The sequence below is a fragment of the Schistocerca serialis genome, chromosome 9 (genome assembly GCF_023864345.2).
Source record: "Schistocerca serialis cubense isolate TAMUIC-IGC-003099 chromosome 9, iqSchSeri2.2, whole genome shotgun sequence".
Lineage (NCBI taxonomy): Eukaryota > Metazoa > Arthropoda > Insecta > Orthoptera > Acrididae > Schistocerca > Schistocerca serialis.
Genome location: NC_064646.1, coordinates 499,295,780 through 499,315,151, shown reverse-complemented (window position 1 = coordinate 499,315,151; position 19,372 = coordinate 499,295,780). Strand labels below are relative to the sequence as shown.

The following is a 19,372-nucleotide window of genomic DNA, read 5'->3' as shown; positions in this document are numbered from 1 at the left end:
TCCGGATGAAAGTACGCTCCGCAGATGAAGAGTTCTTTGCCTAAAAACGAAGTGAATTTGGCAGTCGCGAAATCTACCCAGCGATGGCAGACAGCTGTAAATAGTGAAGGAAAATATATTATTGATGACTATAAAATGGTTCAAATGGCTCTGAGCACTATGGGACTTAACTTCTGTGGTCATCAGTCCCCTAGAACTTAGAACTACTTAAACCTAACTAACCTAAGGACATCACACACATCCATGCCCGAGGCAGGATTCGAACCTGCGACCGTAGCAGTCCCGCGGTTCCGGACTGCGCGCCTAGAACCACGAGACCACCGCGATTGATGACTATAGTCTCGATTGTATGTATCTGTTGTGTTTACTAAACTTATAGAAAACGCTACGAACTTATGCACCAATCCAATATTTAAATCCTACATCTCCTACATAAACTGCAAATTCACGGTGGTATGTACAGTATGTCCACAGTGTCTCAACTACACTCCTGGAAATTGAAATAAGAACACCGTGAATTCATTGTCCCAGGAAGGGGAAACTTTATTGACACATTCCTGGGGTCAGATACATCACATGATCACACTGACAGAACCACAGGCACATAGACACAGGCAACAGAGCATGCACAATGTCGGCACTAGTACAGTGTATATCCACCTTTCGCAGCAATGCAGGCTGCTATTCTCCCATGGAGACGATCGTAGAGATGTTGGATGTAGTCCTGTGGAACGGCTTGCCATGCCATTTCCACCTGGCGCCTCAGTTGGACCAGCGTTCGTGCTGGACGTGCAGACCGCGTGAGACGACGCTTCATCCAGTCCCAAACATGCTCAATGGGGGACAGATCCGGATATCTTGCTGGCCAGGGTAGTTGACTTACACCTTCTAGAGCACGTTGGGTGGCACGGGATACATGCGGACGTGCATTGTCCTGTTGGAACAGCAAGTTCCCTTGCCGGTCTAGGAATGGTAGAACGATGGGTTCGATGACGGTTTGGATGTACCGTGCACTATTCAGTGTCCCCTCGACGATCACCAGTGGTGTACGGCCAGTGTAGGAGATCGCTCCCCACACCATGATGCCGGGTGTTGGCCCTGTGTGCCTCGGTCGTATGCAGTCCTGATTGTGGCGCTCACCTGCACGGCGCCAAACACCCATACGACCATCATTGGCACCAAGGCAGAAGCGACTCTCATCGCTGAAGACGACACGTCTCCATTCGTCCCTCCATTCACGCCTGTCGCGACACCACTGGAGGCGGGCTGCACGATGTTGGGGCGTGAGCGGAAGACGGCCTAACGGTGTGCGGGACCGTACCCCAGCTTCATGGAGACGGTTGCGAATGGTCCTCGCCGATACCCCAGGAGCAACAGTGTCCCTAATTTGCTGGGAAGTGGCGGTGCGGTCCCCTACGGCACTGCGTAGGATCCTACAGTTTTGGCGTGCATCCGTGCGTCGCTGCGGTCCGGTCCCAGGTCGATGGGCACGTGCACCTTCCGCCGACCACTGGCGACAACATCGATGTACTGTGGAGACCTCACGCCCCACGTGTTGAGCAATTCGGCGGTGCGTCCACCCGGCCTCCCGCATGCCCACTATACGCCCTCGCTCAAAGTCCGTCAACTGCACATACGGTTCACGTCCACGCTGTCACGGCATGCCACCAGTGTTAAAGACTGCGATGGAGCTCCGTATGCCACGGCAAACTGGCTGACACTGACGGCGGCGGTGCACAAATGCTGCGCAGCTAGCGCCATTCGACGGCCAACACCGCGGTTCCTGGTGTGTCCGCTGTGCCGTGCGTGTGAAGTACAGCCCTCTCGCAGTGTCCGGAGCAAGTATGGTGGGTCTGACACACCGGTGTCAATGTGTACTTTTTTCCATTTCCAGGAGTATATATCCCTGCTATGAGTACGCTCATTTGGTCCAGCAGATACTGCAGTTGTTCCTTACAACCACTACAGAAAACAATATTGCTTTGTCGATATGCACGTTCAATACGAGGGGACAAAGTCTACCTACTTGACTTATCCCCTTCGTTCTTGCCGGCCGCGGTGGTCTCGCGGTTCTAAGCGCGCAGTCCGGAACCGTGCGACTGCTACGGTCGCAGGTTCGAATCCTGCCTCGGGCATGGATGTATGTGATGTCCTTAGGTTAGTTAGGTTTAAGTAGTTCTAAGCTCTAGGGGACTGATGACCACAGCTGTTAAGTCCCATAGTGCTCAGAGCCATTTGAGCCCTTCGTTCTTGGTTTTCCAAACAAGCTGATAAACCTATCTAATATCGTGTAGGGACCAGGCGAACACTCAGATGTGCCGCAACACGACGTGGCATGCACTCGACTAATGTGTGAAGTAGTTCTGGTGGGAATTGACCCGATGAATCCTGCAGGTCTGTCCATAAATACGTAACACTACGAGGGGGTGGAGAGCTCTTCCGAACAGTACGTTGCAAGGCCTTCCAGTCATGCCGGTAATGTATATGTCTGGTGAGTTCGGTGGCCAACTGAAGTGATTAAACACAGAAGAGTATTCCTGGAGCCACTCTGTGGCAATTTCGGACTTATGGGATATCCCATTGTCCTGCTGGAATTGCGCACGTCCGTCGGATTGCACAATGGACACGAATGGATGCAGGTGATCAGACAGGATGCTTACGTACGTCTCACGTATCAGCGTTGTATCTGGACGAATCGGGGGTCCCATATCACTCCAACCGCACACGCCCCACATCATTACAGAGCCTCCTCTAGCTTGAAAAGTCCCCTGCTAACGTGCAGGGCCCATGGATTCATGAGGTTGTCTCCATACTGGAACACGTCCTTCAGCTCGATACAATTTGAAACGAGACTCGTCCGCCCAGGCAACATGTTTTAGGTCATCAACTGTCCAATGTCGGTGTTGACAGACCGAGGCGAGGCTTTGGGTCGTGCAGTCATCAAGGGTACACGTGTGGGCCTTAGGCTCCGAAAGCCCATATCGATCGTGTTTCGTTAAACGGTTCTCACGCTGACGCTTGTTGATGGCCCAGCATTGAAATCTGCAAGAATTTGCGAAAGGTTCGTACTTCGCCACGTTGAACAATTCTCTTCAGTCGTGGTTGGTCCCATTCTTGCAGGATCTTTTTTCGGTCGAAGCGCTGTCGCAGATTTGATGTTTTACCAGATTCTTGATACACTCGTGAAATGGTCGTACGGGAAAATCCCCACTTCATCGCTACCACGGAGATGCTGTGTCTCGTTCGCCAACTACACTCCTGGAAATGGAAAAAAGAACACATTGACACCGGTGTGTCAGACCCACCATACTTGCTCCGGACACTGCGAGAGGGCTTTACAAGCAATGATCACACGCACGACACACCGGACTCACCAGGAACCGCGGTGTTGGCCGTCGAATGGCGCTAGCTGCGCAGCATTTTTGCACCGCCGCCGTCAGTGTCAGCCAGTTTGCCGTGGCATACGGAGCTCCATCGCAGTCTTTAACACTGGTAGCATGCCGCGACAGCGTGGACGTGAACCGTATGTGCAGTTGACGGACTTTGAGCGAGGGCGTATAGTGGGCATGCGGGAGGCCGGGTGGACGTACCGCCGAATTGCTCAACACGTGGGGCGTGAGGTCTCCACAGTACATCGATGTTGTCGCCAGTGGTCGGCGGAAGGTGCACGTGCCCGTCGACCTGGGACCGGACCGCAGCGACGCACGGATGCACGCCGAAACCGTAGGATCCTACGCAGTGCCGTAGGGGACCGCACCGCCACTTGCCAGCAAATTAGGGACGCTGTTGCTCCTGGGGTTTCGGCGAGGACCATTCGCAACCGTCTCCATGAAGCTGGGGTACGGTCCCGCACACCGTTAGGCCGTCTTCCGCTCACGCCCCAACATCGTGCAGCCCGCCTCCAGTGGTGTCGCGACAGGCGTGAATGGAGGGACGAATGGAGACGTGTCGTCTTCAGCGATGAGAGTCGCTTCTGCCTTGGTGCCAATGATGGTCGTATGCGTGTTTGGCGCCGTGCAGGTGAGCGCCACAATCAGGACTGCATACGACCGAGGCACACAGGGCCAACACCTGGCATCATGGTGTGGGGAGCGATCTCCTACACTGGCCGTACACCACTGGTGATCGTCGAGGGGACACTGAATAGTGCGCGGTACATCCAAACCATCATCGAACCCATCGTTCTACCATTCCTAGACCGGCAAGGGAACTTGCTGTTCCAACAGGACAATGCACGTCCGCATGTATCCCGTGCCACCCAACGTGCTCTAGAAGGTGTAAGTCAACTACCCTGGCCAGCAAGATCTCCGGATCTGTCCCCCATTGAGCATGTTTGGGACTGGATGAAGCGTCGTCTCACGCGGTCTGCACGTCCAGCACGAACGCTGGTCCAACTGAGGCGCCAGGTGGAAATGGCATGGCAAGCCGTTCCACAGGACTACATCCAGCATCTCTACGATCGTTTCCATGGAAGAATAGCAGCCTGCATTGCTGCGAAGGGTGGATATACACTGTACTAGCGCCGACATTGTGCATGCTCTGTTGCCTGTGTCTATGTGCCTGTGGTTCTGTCAGTGTGATCATGTGATGTATCTGACCCCAGGAATGTGTCAATAAAGTTTCCCCTTCCTGGGACAATGAATTCACGGTGTTCGTATTTCAATTTCCAGGAGTGTATAACATCATGTTCAAACTCACTTAAATCTTGACTACCTGCCATTGTAGCTGGTAGCGATCTAACAACTGTGCTGGACACTACTTGTTGCCTTATTTAAGCGTTGCCGACCGCAGCGCCGTATTCTGCCTGTTTACATATAACTGTATTTGAATATGGATGCCTATACCAGTTTTTTTGGCGCTTCAGTGTGTTATTTCCTATGGGTTCTTCTACATATTTCATTTTAGCCGCCTTGCGCAAGAGATGACTCATATTCTCGCGAGAACTGCTCTATTCTGTGTTGTTGAACGTCTTTTCTTTGTCGAGAAATGGTAGGAAGGTGTATCGGCTTGTCTTGCCTCCATTACCATTCGCAACGTCAGAAATGCCTCTCTGCTAATTCAGGTTCCCTCAGAGCCCCACCGCCTTATTACATTTCTAATGGCGCGTTTCCGAATTCATTCGACACCTGCTGTCAAGCTTAGAAACTTGCCACTGAAGTCGAAACCTGCCAGTGAAGTTGTTCGTTAGAACAACCTGAAATAAAAGTGTATGTTAGTGTCACGTAGTAAAATAGCAGCGAAGTCATTCCGTTATAATTTTCACTTTCCACATCGATTCTCCGCAGTAGACAACGCAGTCGTATGAGAATGTAGCTGATACTTTCTTAGAAAACGTCTATGCAAGTCGAGATGAATGGGTCCTATTATACTGTATTGTGAGACACACTTGATGGGTCTAGTGGGAAATTCAAGTGAGGGTCATTGCTCCTCTGCCTCTGTCGCTGCCTACTCCACTCTGCAGAAATACCGACCTCTCTCTCCCTCGCTTCCCAGAGCTCTTGTCCGCTTCTCGTGTCATTTCGAAACTTTCACCTGTATTCTGCGTTGTTTATTACCATATAATGCATTACTGAAGGGCAGGCATGCCATCCTCGTGGCCATTATGTAAATAATTCTTCATTTCGTTCCCGTCCTGATTATTTGCTTGATGACTGTACTGTTATTAATTTATGCAAGCGTCCATGAAAATGCACGTCTAGCAGCTTATGAAGTCATTTAGTACATATGGATTATTTATGATTATAATTAGCGGCTAAGATCTTCTCCTGCGACATCTGATCAGTGAGTTAGGCGTTTGTAGTTTTCTGTACAGCATTTGCAGTTTGATAATTTACCACAAATTTGTATGTTTCACGGATGGCACATTCCAATCAGCGGAATAATTTTCTGATTTCTCGGTGGAAAACTCTTACGTTTATAATAAAACTGGTTGAATGAACAGTCGAGCATTGCTATATTAGTAGCTTGTCACGCCACAGCAAAATTATGTGTTAGAACAGCGTGAAGTTTGCAATTTTGGTTCAGAAATAATTTCACAAGTCTGGGAGACACAATTCTTCTCAGAATTCGTCTTGGAATGTAGTAATGGTTTGGTGTCTTCCGTTGATATTGTGTCCATTGCCAGTGCAGCGATTACCCAGTCTGTTCCACCATTCGTATGGAGGGGGCGATATTGGTGCCATAAAAGTTGATTTGTGATCCGCTTATCGAAAATTTGATAATACACGTGGATGGCGAGTCACGCTAATATGTTTTTAGATGAATAGGAAAGATATGACGAATGGGATCAGATTAAAATGGATGATAATCACAAATCATTATGCTCTACAAATTAAAGAAAGTTGTATTTTATATCTTTGCATTTGCTGTTATTTGATGATGTCTGTACGTCGATTATTGAGAGTTGTAGGTCAGTTTCAGAGGGAAAGGTGAATTCATGCCGAAGTCTGATCCATTGACACATATTTAAAGGTATGTACATAATATTGTGTAATCAATTAATGCATCACATACACTACACGAATAGAATTTTATAAAACAGCCCAGACATATAATACCTACACTTTAGTCCTTCCGACACTGCTGTTCAAAGTTTGTCTGTTTTCCTTACAGACCATAAACTGACAGAAGTCTAAATTTATCTTCACTTGATATATAAATGCTTCCATCTATATGGTAAATGACCATTCAGAACTGACAATGGATGGTGAAAAGTGTTTTTCACGAGATATTTTCTTGACGCGTTTCGATATAGCGTCATCAGAACATGGCTCTGTAAAAATAAAAAGGAATTACAACACGAAGAAACGTAGCCAGTTATAAGCTCAAAGGTCAACCGTTGAACAAGTAATTGAACTTTTTCGATTGGTTAGATGGGTGAAGTACCTGATTAGGCGAGGACAGAAGCCAAGAGCAATGCCGCTCTTTGTCTCAGCTAGCAAGACCTGAGCTCTGTACCGCCTTCTGTACAAGGTATGTAGAGCATTTTTCTAGCATTTTACAGAGCAACAGACATGTAGTGTTTTGAACAACACCGTGATTATTTAAGCGGGACATCCGGTATGGACGATTTTATTGAAAGTTTTTGTACTCCATGTCGAAACCGGTGTTTGTACTAGTCGCAACACAAGTGCATTGGGATGCTAGCTCTCTAGTTCACTATGAAGTAGGGAACAAAATGATAATGAGACCGGCTTTAGTGCGTATTTTAACTGGGAAGTCTTTCCTTCGATGTATACAGTGGCTGTTGGTCTGTGTCCTCAGGTTGACTGAATTAAACAAACATTAACAGTTGTATAAAGAAATGTGCTTTGAAAGGAATACTTATTGTTTAATATGACTTGTTGGCAGTATTTACGAGTATGAAAAAGCACATCTATTTTTAATGAGTTCAATTAGTGAATCTATATGTGACTTGCACAAGAAACTTATAACAAGCTAACATTCAACTTCAGCTAATTTTTGTATAGGTCTTCGTCGCCCTAGACCAGGGAGCATATGTGTTTCCATTACGTTTCACAAAAGTAATGGAAAAATAAGCCAGACCACGGTGCCAGTGTTGTCGTTCACACGTTTCACACAGCCATACCACTACAGTTCTTCCCTATATATCCACCGTACCAATGTTAAATCCAATTACATTATTCGTTTAGCGTCTTGTTTTATAAACGACGTTTTATTCCAGCTTTAACAACACCTTGTCGAACACACAATTTGCATTGGATAGACCACTTCTTTTATTCCACTTGTCATTTTCGTCACTTCTGTTCCATACGTCAAAACACTTTGCACAAAGATTTTCTATAACCACTTCTTTCTATCTTTCGATATAGCTTCACTCAACACTTTTCTGATTTTCATAGCGATCAATGTAAAGACAGTATTGCGGATATGCAAGTTGATGTCAGACTATGAGCTACGTAGATCGTCACCATCCAAGCAGCACGGGAGACTTACGTTTGTTAGGAAGATTCTTTGAAACTGTATAAAAGAGACCACCGCAACCTACTCTAGGGCACTGCAGCAATATTTCCAATACGTGGCTGTAGCCGTCGCTGTGATCGTAATGGGATGTCATTCTGTAGACGAAGGGGTAACTGTGAAGAGCTGGGATTTGAATGGGACTTTTGGAAGAAAGACATTTCCAAGGAACCCAGTTCGACAAAAATGTGGGAAACTGGTGCTGAAGGTAAAATTAGCAACGTCTCTGCTGTCTGTTTACTTTATCAGTGCGGAGACCTCTGAAATCATGTAAGGGATGCTATGGTCCATATGTATGCAATGTATACTGGCCCACTTGTGAAAGATCTCAATCAAAATTGTTATGGGGCACCACCTGGCCTGTATTCTCCATAGCTCTGGGGAGTTTCTGAACGTTTCTACATCAACACCCATACTCTGCAAACCAGTGAAGTGCATGGTACAGTATGTTTCTCATCATACTTCACCGTAGCCTATCTTTCCGCTTCACTCGCATAGGGACTGAGGGAAGTGTGACCGTTAAGTGGCCACTGTGAACACTGTGATAAGTCCTATCTTGCTATGCTATCCCTTGTGTCGAGGGTTGTGGCATTTTCCTATGTTCCTAAAGTAACACCAGTTTCTGCAACATACAAGTATGCTTCTACGGTGTCGGGGTCGTGAGTCAGACCAATCTGTGATCATTCGTGCTGCCTATTTTGCACATATTTGATATCGATTGTTAGTTGAATTCGCTATGAATCCAACACACAAGGACAATATTCAATTACTGATTGTGCAAGTTACTTGTAAGCGATCTCCTTCGTTGACTGACAGCATTTCCCCAGTGTCGTGCCAATGAACCAAGATCTACCCCCTGCTTTACCTGCGACCAAGCCCACGCGATCATTATGCTCATATCCCTACAAACGGCTGCAGCCACGTATCTGTGTGGTTGCAAGATTCCAGATTCAACTTACTGATATTAAAAACAAAGGCTACTATGTTTTGCGTGTTTTGAAGTGCACTGTTTTACATTTATGACCAATTAACGCAACCTGCTAATTTTCTCACAACACTTAAAGCTTAAAAGTTGCGAATATTTGTTGTAAAGTTTTTTTCACAGAACGCTTCCTTCTGTATAACTCTACCAACTTCAAAAAATAAGGTTATGTATACTGTCGTGCTATTTCATTAACATAAAATATAATCATCAACGGTCGCAAAATACTTCTCTGTGGCACACTCGCAGTTACCTCTACTTCTTCCAGTCCACGTCTAAGGTAACATGCTGTTCCCCCCTACAAAATAATCCACAATCAAATCTCAAATCTCATTGGGTACCCCGGACTTCAGCTAATGACTTAAATGTAGTTGTGATTCCAATGTTTCTTGGAAACATCAAATGCAGCATGCACTTGTATGTGTTGAGCCATTTCTTTCCGAGTGAAATCTATGAATAGCGCAACGTGCATTTTGCTTGATCGATGTCTTTGAAGCTAATGCTGGTTGGTAGGAATGAGGTTTTTCTCTAATCATTCAGTGAATATTAATGGACACCTAATTTACATTTGCTGACCTAGTGGCAGATCAACAGTACCTTCTTTTAGTGTAGATTACTCATATTTTGTTCCTGCAAATTTGAAATATTTTTCAACTGAAACCTGGTCATCGTGGTTTGAGTGTGCATCTGATGACTCCCTCAGTAAATCATATTAGTGGCGCAGCCGCATCGAGGTACTGATGTACAAAAGCCTCCTTATGTACAACTGCTGTTTCTGGCATCAGTATAGAATTATTCCACTATAGCTTTTGCTGAGAGTTATTGAAACTGTAGAATTTCCATTAATAAGTATATCAACAATTTATTTAATTTTACTAACAGTAACTTAAGTAAACATATTTACTTGATTTATTAGGCAAAGGCGGCCGCTGTGGCCGAGCGGATCGAGGCGCTTCAGTCTGGAACCACATGACCGCTACGGTCGCAAGTTTGAATCCTGTCTCGGGCATGGATGTGTGTGATGTCCATAGGTTAGTTAGGTTTAGATAGTTCTACGTTCTATGGGACTGATGACCTCACATGTTAAGTCCCATAGTGCTCAGAGGCATTTGAACCATTTTAATTTTATGATGCAAAATAAAGAACTTCATTTCCTGTACATTTTGTGTAGATAACTCAGATTTCGTATATGCAATTTTGAAAGATTTTTCAAATGAAATTTGCTCATCGTGGTGTGAGTTTGCAGCTGATGACTCCCTAAGTGAAGGACATTAGTGGTACATCTACGTTGAGTTTCTGATGTACAAAAGGACCCTTATCTACAAATGCTGTTGCTGGCATCAGTATGGAATGGCTCAACTTTTATAAATATTCAGAACAATTATTCCACTGTAACTTTCGCTGAAAGTTATTTAAGCTGTGTAATTTACATTAATAAGTTCGTTTTATTAAAGTAACAATAACTTAAATAGACTTTTTTCCTTGATTTATGAGCCAAAGAACCATGGACCTAACCGTTGGTGGGGAGGTTTGCGTGCCTCAGCGATACAGATAGCCGTACCATAGGTGCAACCACAACGGAGGGGCATCTGTTGAGAGGCCAGACAAACGTGTGGTTCCTGAAGAAGAGCAGCAGCCTTTTCAGTAGTTGCAGGGACAACAGTCTTGATGATTGACTGATCTGGCCTTGTAACACTAATCAAAACAGCCATGCTGTGCTGGTACAGCGAACGGCTGAAAGCAAGGGGAAACTAAAGCCGTAATTTTTCCTGAGGGCATGCAGCTTTACTGTGTGGTTAAATGATGATGGCGTCCTCTTGGGTAAAATATTCCGGAGGTAAAATAGTCCCCGATTCAGATCTCCGGGCGGGCACTATTCTAGAGGACGTCGTTATCAGGAGAAAGAAAACTGGCGTTTTACGGATCGGAGCGTGGAACGTCAGATCCCTTAATCGAGCAGGTAGGTTAGGAAATTTAAAAAGGGAAATGGATAGGTTAAAGTTAGATATAGTAGGAACTAGTGAAGTTCGCTGAAAGGAGGAACAAGACTTTTGGTCAGGTGAATACAGGCTTATAAATACAAAATCAAATAGGGGTAATGCAGGAGTCAGTTTAATAACGAATAAAACAATAGGAATGTGGGTAAGCTATCACAAACAGCACAGCGAACGCATTATTGTGGCCAAGATAGACACGAAGCCCATGCCTACTACAGTAGTACAAGTTTATATGCCAACTAGCTCTGCAGGTGACGGAGAAATTGAAGAAATGTATGATGAAATAAAAGAAATTATTTAGATAGTGAAGGGAGACGAAAATTTAATAGTCATGGGTGACTGGAATTCGGTAGTAGGAAAAGGGAGAGAAGGAAACGTAGTAGGTGAATATGGATTTGGGCTAAGAAATGAAAGAGGAAGCCGCCTGGTAGAATTTTGCACAGAGCACAACTTAATCATAGCTAACACTTGGTTCAAAAATCATAAAAGAAGGTTGTATACATGGAAGAAGCCTGGAGATACTGACAGCTTTCAGATAGATTATATAATCGTAAGACAGAGATTTAGGAACCAGGTTTTAAATTGTAAGACATTTCCAGGGGCAGATGTGGACTCTGACCAAAATCTATTGGTTATGACCTGTAGATTAAAACTGAAGAAACTGCAAAAAAAGGTGGGAATTTTTGGAGATGGGACCTGGATAAAAAAGAACTGGAGGTTGTACAGGGTTTCAGGGAGAGCATAAGGGAACAATTGACAGGAATGGGGGAAAGAAATACAGTAGAAGAAGAATGGGTAGCTTTGAGAGACGAAGTAGTGAAGGCAGTAGAGGATCTAGTAGGTAAAAAGACTAGGGCTAGTAGAAATCCTTGGGTAACAGAATAAATATTGAATGTAATTGATGAAAAGAGAAAATATAAAAATGCAATAAATGAAGCAGGCAAAAAGGAATACAAACGTCTCAAAAATGAGATCGACAAGAAGTGCAAAATGGCTAAGCAGGGATCACTAGAGGACAAATTTAAGGATGTAGAGACTTATCCCACTAGGGGTAAGATAGATACTGCCTCCAGGAAAATTAAAGAGACCATTGGAGAAAAGAGAACCGCTTGTATGAATATCAAGACCTCAGATGGAAACCCAGTTCTAAGCAAAGGAAGGTGGAAGGAGTATATAGAGGGTTCTATACAAGGGCAATGTACTTGAGGACAATATTATGGAAATGGAAGAGGATGTGGGTGAAGATGAAATGGGAGATACGATAATGCGTGAAGAGTTTGACAGAGCACAGAAAGACCTGAGTCGAAACAAGGCCCCGGGAGTAGACAACACTCCATTAGAACTACTGACGACCTTGGGAGATCCAGTCCTGACAAAACTCTACCATCTCGTGAGCAAGATGTATGAGGCAGGCGAAATACCCTCAGATTTCAAGAAGAATATAATAATTCCAATCCCAAAGAAAGCAGGTGCTGACAGATGTGAAAATTACCGAACAATCAGTTAAATAAGTCATGGATGCAGAATACTAACGCGAATTCTTTACAGACAAATGGAAAAACTGGTAGAATCCGACCTCGGGGAAGATCAGTTTGGATTCCGTAGAAATATTGGAACACATGAGGCAATACTCACCCTACGACATATCTTAGAGGCTAAACTAAGGAAAGGCAAACCTACGTTTCTAGCATTTGTAGACTTAGAGAAAGCTTTTGACAATGTTGACTGGAATACTCTCTTTCAAATTCTGAAGGTGGCAGGGGTAAAATTCAGGGAGTGAAGGTTATTTACAATTTGTACAGAAACCAGGTGGCAGTTATAAGAGTCGAGGGGCATGAAAGGGAAGCAGTGGATGGGAAGGGAGTGAGACAGGGTTGTAACCTATCCCCTATGTTATTCAATTTGTATATTGGGCAAGCAGCGAAGGAAACAAAAGAAAAAGCCTGAGTAGGTATTAAAAATCCACGGAGAAGAAATAAAAACTTTGAGGTTCGCCAACGATATTGTAATTCTGTCAGAGACAGCAAAGGACTTGGAAGAGCAGTTGAACGGAATGGACAGTGTCATGAAAGGAGGGTATAAGATGAACATCAACAAAAGCAAAACGAGGGTAATGGAATGTAGTCGAATTACGTCGGGTGAGGCTGCAGAAATTTGATTAGGAAATGAGACACTTAAAGTAGTAAAGGAGATTTGCTATTTGGGGAGCAAAATAACTGATGATTGTCAAAGTAGAGAGGATATAAAATGTAGACTGGCAATGACAAGGAAAGCGTTTCTGAAGAAGAGAAATTTGTTAACATTGAGTATAGATTTAAATGTCAGGAAGTCGTTTCTGAAAGTATTTATATGGAACGTAGGCATGTATGGAAGTGAAACATGGACGATAACTAGTTTGGACAAGAAGAAAATAGAAGTTTTCGAAATGTGGTGCTACAGAAGAATGCTGAAGATTAGATGGGTAGATCATATAACTAATGACGAGGTAGTGAATAGGATTGGGGAGAAGAGAAGTTCGTAGCACAACTTGACTAGAAGAAGGGATCAGTTGATAGGACATGATCTGAGACATCAAGGGATCACCAATTTAGTATTGGAGGGCAGCGTGGAGGGTAAAAATCGTAGAGGGAGACCAAGAGATGAATCCACTAAACAGATTCAGAAGGATGTAGGTTGTACTAGGTACTGGGAGATGAAGAAGATTGCACAGGATAGAGTAGCATGGAGAGCTGCATCAAACCAGTCTCAGGACTGAAGACCACAACAACAACAACATGAGCCAAAATAACGAACTTTATCTCCTTGACTGTTAATGTATTAATTCTCAAGTCTGAAGTAGAATTCAGCCTGATGTGTGCCATATTTTATATGCCATGTAATGTAGTATATGTTGCTCTCTTTGTTTACTGTTAATAATATGTCTTCATCCTGAAATGGAACTTCAGTTCTTTAGACGGTTGTAGTTTGATGGTGAAAAGTAGTCTTGAATCATTATTAAGTTTTCAGTTTAATTTTTGTACATGCATTCATTCGTTATTAGCTGTACTGCTCCACTGTAAACAAAATAGACCCCTAGTGCATAATCAATTGAGAATACTTGGTTTTTGACTGTCAGTCTCAAACCGTGTTACTTTACATTGCCATTAAATCATAGCTCATAACATAGACTGTAGCTAGCACATGGAAATCAGCCGCAGTTGAGACTGCTGATCATAATGTTTTATTGTTTATTTTGGTAAGCTGCAAATTCATTTTTATCTGTACTGCTATATATGAAAATATATACGTGATGTCTGATATTTCGAATGTGTCCAAACGAACACACCATTTTGAATCAAGTCTCAAATGAACACTGGACAATGATTAAATCAATGGGAAAAGCCGAAACTATATGGTAGGCCTGGATGCAAACTAGGGGCTCTTGCGTACTAGGCAGATGTGCTGAACACTGCACCATCTGGACACAGTGGTCTTGACAACCGCAGAGACCACCCTAGTATGCTTCCTGTCAGACAAAGATTCTCAACTTACCCACACACTAATGATGTAGTGCCCCTTGCTTCTTATCCTCATTGCCATCAAAAACAACACACCACAGATATAATTAAGGTGAGGATTCCCAGTGATCACATTAAGGTGCAGACGATGCTCGAACTCTTACTGTAATTGGCGAAACGCAGCAAGTAAGGAGGATAATGGGCAAGCCCCACGACAACAGTAGTGTGTGGTATATGTTGAGAACTTAAATCTGATAGGAGGTGTTCTAGAGTAGTGTGTGTAGTTGCTATTATCACTGTATCTGGATGGCGCATTGGTAACGACATCTGCCTAGTAAGCAGAAGACTCGGGTTCATATCCCAGTCTAACACAAATTTTTAACTTTCTTCATTGATTTAATCAATGCTCCCTGGCAGCTACATAATTCTTTCCATTGTGTCTTGATATTTGAAAATGAGTTTTTACCCATTCAAATGGCAATAGCACTCATACAAAATGTTTAGATTTCTGGCTGGATTACCTACTCTTAATTTGTCGTTAATTTTTTACATTTCTTGAGAGCTGTAGTTCAGCAGATTGCAAGCTTGGTCAATGAGGGCGCTCTCGGCAGAGTTTCTAAGTAGTGGGTTGCATGGTGGCCACTGCAAAAGCTCCACTGGCACGACAGCGGCCTGAGGGAAATGCACTGAAGATCCACAGAAGGGAAATGTGGGCGAAGGGAAAATCTGCTGCAGTACTCTGTGGAGTGTGATTGGACACCCACATCACGTGATACGTGGTGGTATATCTTATTGCTGCATCACTACAACTCTGTGGGAACTGTAAGGTTTGAGGTTGTTCTATGATTGTTTTTAAATAGTGATAAGCAAATAACACGATTTCAGACAAGCAGATAACTTTGTGTGAATATTGCAACTGACACCACGTTGTAATTAAACACAGTACCGATCAAACCATCTCTACTGCAGGTACGTGAGTATATCCAGTTTGGATTCAGAACTAATGTCACACTGTTAGTACAGACACAAATTACTGCACAGAAGACACAGAAGTAATTTCAATGCTGGGTCTTCAATGAAGATACATTCAAACTGTAGAGCAATACGTGGCTGTTATCTGGGTAGGGTGAAATCTGCAACAGTTTCACTTGGCACAAACCACGATCCTGTCAACTAATTTTCTGTAATCATGTGCTGGAGTAACTCAGTAATAGAGGATTTTCCGAATTTTGTTGTTTTCACAAAAGGAAGCTTGCATCTTGTTGGATTAGTTTGTATGAGGGTGTGATGAAAAATAATACCTCTGAATATTTTTTATTTGAAAAATCTTACAGCTTTTAAATAAAGCAAATTTTATTTCCATTGTACATCATTACTCTTCATGTATGCATATTTATTTTGCAACATACTCACCCTTGCGACGAACTGATTTTTGACAGTGAGAGACCTGTACTTTGATACTGTCACTGCAGAAGGTTTACTGAAGAAGCCTCAACCTGCACCTTTCAATCAATATGAAAGACAAAGTGAAGTCCTCGAAGGCGTTCTTTAAGTTTAGAGCACACATGAAAGCAGGACGGGCCCAAGTCGGAAATGTACAGATAATGGTCGAAAACAGTGAAGTCGAGATAGTTACAGATATGTGGTGCTCTTGTGTGGTATAGCATTGTCGTGCAGAAGGAGACGATACTCCACGTGTGGACAGTTTTCAGTGAGTCTCGCTGTACGCTGAAATAGTTATGTCACACCAATCCATGTGACATGAAACCCTTTAGAGTCCTCTAGCAGCAGCTTGTGTCAGCGGAGTGAAAGTCAGCCAAATAAACTGCGTGACATGTAACACGTCAGCCAATCTTGACAATAGAATAAAAATTTCTCAGGCATATCTCATAGATATCTCTCACTGTCCCTCTTGCTATCATGATACTCACATACTTACAAGTAAGAGCGAATCCCCCCTCCTCCCCCCATCTGCCCTTGGCTGCGGTGTGTCATATTCGTGCCGACTTTTTAGTGCAGTGTTTGAAGTGAGTGATAAGTGTTGTGCGTCTTTTACAAAGTGTTGCGAACAGAAATCAAAGTTTTGCTGGGTGTGATTTTTTCATATCTCTTGCGAACAGAAACCAGACTGTCGCCGTGTTTTCTAATTTCCTGTCTACTATTTTACCTGTCTGCTTCCTGTGTATGTTATTAGCATCGCCAACCCTTTGTTTTGTGTTTTAACTTCCACAATTTTCCACCATTTTACAATTTATGTCTCCATATTTATCACCTGCTCTTATTGTTTGTTATCTTCTTCGTATGTTTTAAAAATTCTGCAGGCTGAAGAGCGGTGTACTATGCTGCTGCCAGCCTGTCTACTTCAGGGGGTGAAAAAAAAATTCGACAAAAATACATTTTAGAATCAGATGAAGCAATGTAATTTCATATAATTTACTTATTATTGGTGTGTAGTAGAGTAATAATGTACTAGTTAGGCTGCTGCAGTCAATACCGTATCTTTCAATTTCAGTCGCATATTTGTTTCCAAGTTCATGACTGTGTTGAACCTTCGAACATTTCTTCGCATTTGAGCGAAGTTTAATCTTGCAGCATTTATTATAATTTCAGAAAAATCCTGCAAAACTCAAAGGTGTGTGCCATGATTTAAAATTGGAATAATATTATGCACTAAACATATACTGAAGGGTTCATTAGAAGTGGCCATAAAAGTGTGCCGAGGTACAGCGTTCTCCTTGAATTGGGAGTACAGAAACAGTGAATGACCACAGGTTTAAATTTATCATATTCTTCATTTTAATTATAAAGAAAAGTCTTGGAGTGGAGCTCTTTACGTTTTACTCCAAGGATGTCTGTCGGATGGCTAGCTACACCTTAGCATGTCTATCAGCTGCTGGTGGTTGTTTTGCCTGGCTAGGTCCAGTGGGGTTTTCCCGTCATTATTCCTAGCCCAGCGGTCGGCCCCAGCGTCGAGCAGTGCAGATGCCATCTCTGCGTGCCCGTGCAGAGCCGCATTGTGCAGCGGCGTTCGCCCCCACTGATTCCTGGCGTTGTGGTAAGGAGTGGCCGCCAGCAGGAGCCGCACCACAGCAACATGTCCTTTCTCTGCAGCCAGGAGCAGGGGTGTGCTCTGCGTTTTGTTCCTGGCATCAGCCTCCGCCCCTGCTTCCAGCAGCAGCTGCGCCACAGCCTTGTGGCCATTGAATGTAGCCCTGTGCAGGGGTGTCTCCTGCCAGCTGCTGCACTTGGCGTCCACGTCTGCTCCACCCTCCACCAGGCACCTCGCTGCCTTCACGTGTCCCTTGTTTGCTGCCCAGTGGAGGGTGGTCCACCTGTCCTCGCTCTCCTCCCTCGCCCCCACGTCCGCACCAACTGCCAGCAGCGTCTGCAGCTCACTGACTGAATCCTCCTTCGCTGCCTGAACCAGCCTGCTGTTCTTCTCCTTTTCAGGAAGGCTCCTGTGCAAAAACGGCAAACTGTCAGATGACATACTTCTGATTAAGAATACTGCAAAAGAACCTGAGATGAAACCAGTTCCAACGACCACTAACCAATCTGCAATTTTCTCCATTTGTGTTACGAAACAGTGGGACAGTCCCCGTTTATTAAAGTACAGATGTGCAGTGACATCATACTCCCAAAGTCTTCATCAGTTAAAAACTCCTAAATTCCATCACTCCAGACATTTAGTCATCATTTTTTGTCACACTGATTCCTGACATTTAGGGCTTAGACCTCAGGATGCTGCTGTTGCACAGTCATTGCCTTCCGAGGAAACAGATGGCTTATAAAGTTATAAGATACATCTATGTCTGTACAAAATTAAAAAAAAAGAAAGAAGCTGCCAATATTTTTGTAATAACTCACCTACTCAATGCTCCGTGACTATCGTTTGGAATAAGATCTAGAGAACAAGATGTATTAATACAGCAGTGGTAAAACTACACGCCACATCTAAAATCCTTTGAGAAAACATTTTATGTAACTTGACCCCAAGCGGATCAGAGCAGGAAAAAGCGGGCTCATAATAGAGCGTTTGATGGAACACCTAGTAAACGGTATGTTGAACCTATTGGAAACAACTTTAGCAATAGTGCATAGCAAAACTACGGAACCAGGACCGAGTAACATTCACTATTCATTGCTTCAACATATGTTGCAGAAGGGATTAATTCGTTTATTGAAAATCGTAAGTAAAGTATGGACCAACCAAATCTACAGCCCAGAAACGAAGACTGCTCCGATTTATAGCGATTTTAGAGGGACTTAAATGTGCAAAAGTAGTGGAAGGAAAAAAACCAGTTTTTTCAGTTTCCCTTTCAGCAATGATGCTGTTAAAATACTACTGCCCCAACATATCGAAAATTAGATAGTACACCACATTGTAGAAGCAACGCAGGAGATTTTGTGCATACATAAGACGACCTTCATGTTACGGCTCAAGGTGTACAGTGGAATAAAGGGAAATGAAAATGTAGATAACCTGGCCAAGCAAGATTTTTACACCGCTGCTGCGAAATATGAAAGTGCCACTCAGCCATCTTTTTCACACGATAAGAATTCTAATCAGTGCCAAGTGGAGTGAAAGTCTACAACGGTTTTACGACATTGGGGGCAGACGCTGTGCCACTGCGGTAGCTAACCTCCCATGATGTCATAAGTACCAAAATCGCAGATACAGCAGAAAATTTGCACTGAGGTGACAAAAGTCATGGGGTGCCCCCTAATACCATGTCCTTTTGTCAGGCACAGTGCAGCGGCTCGGTGTGGCAAGGACTCGAAGAGTCGTTGGAAGGCCCCAGCAGAAATAATGAACCATGTTGCCTCCACAGCCGTCCGCAAACCGCGAAAGTGTTGCCGGTGCAGGAATTTGTGTACGAACTGACCTCTTGAGTAAGGTTCCATAAATTTTCGAC

General features: G+C 43.9%; 1 protein-coding gene across 1 annotated transcript in view; it reads right to left on the bottom strand.

Annotated features, from left to right (window-relative positions):
• Window positions 1-17,319: 17,319 nt before the first annotated feature.
• Window positions 17,320-19,372, bottom strand: part of LOC126419741 (ankyrin-3-like) — a 126,470-nt gene continuing 124,417 nt past the window's right edge. The window contains exon 7 of the mRNA XM_050086918.1: window positions 17,320-17,914. Coding sequence (XP_049942875.1) covers window positions 17,320-17,914 — 595 coding nt within the window. The remainder of the gene's footprint in view (window positions 17,915-19,372) is intronic.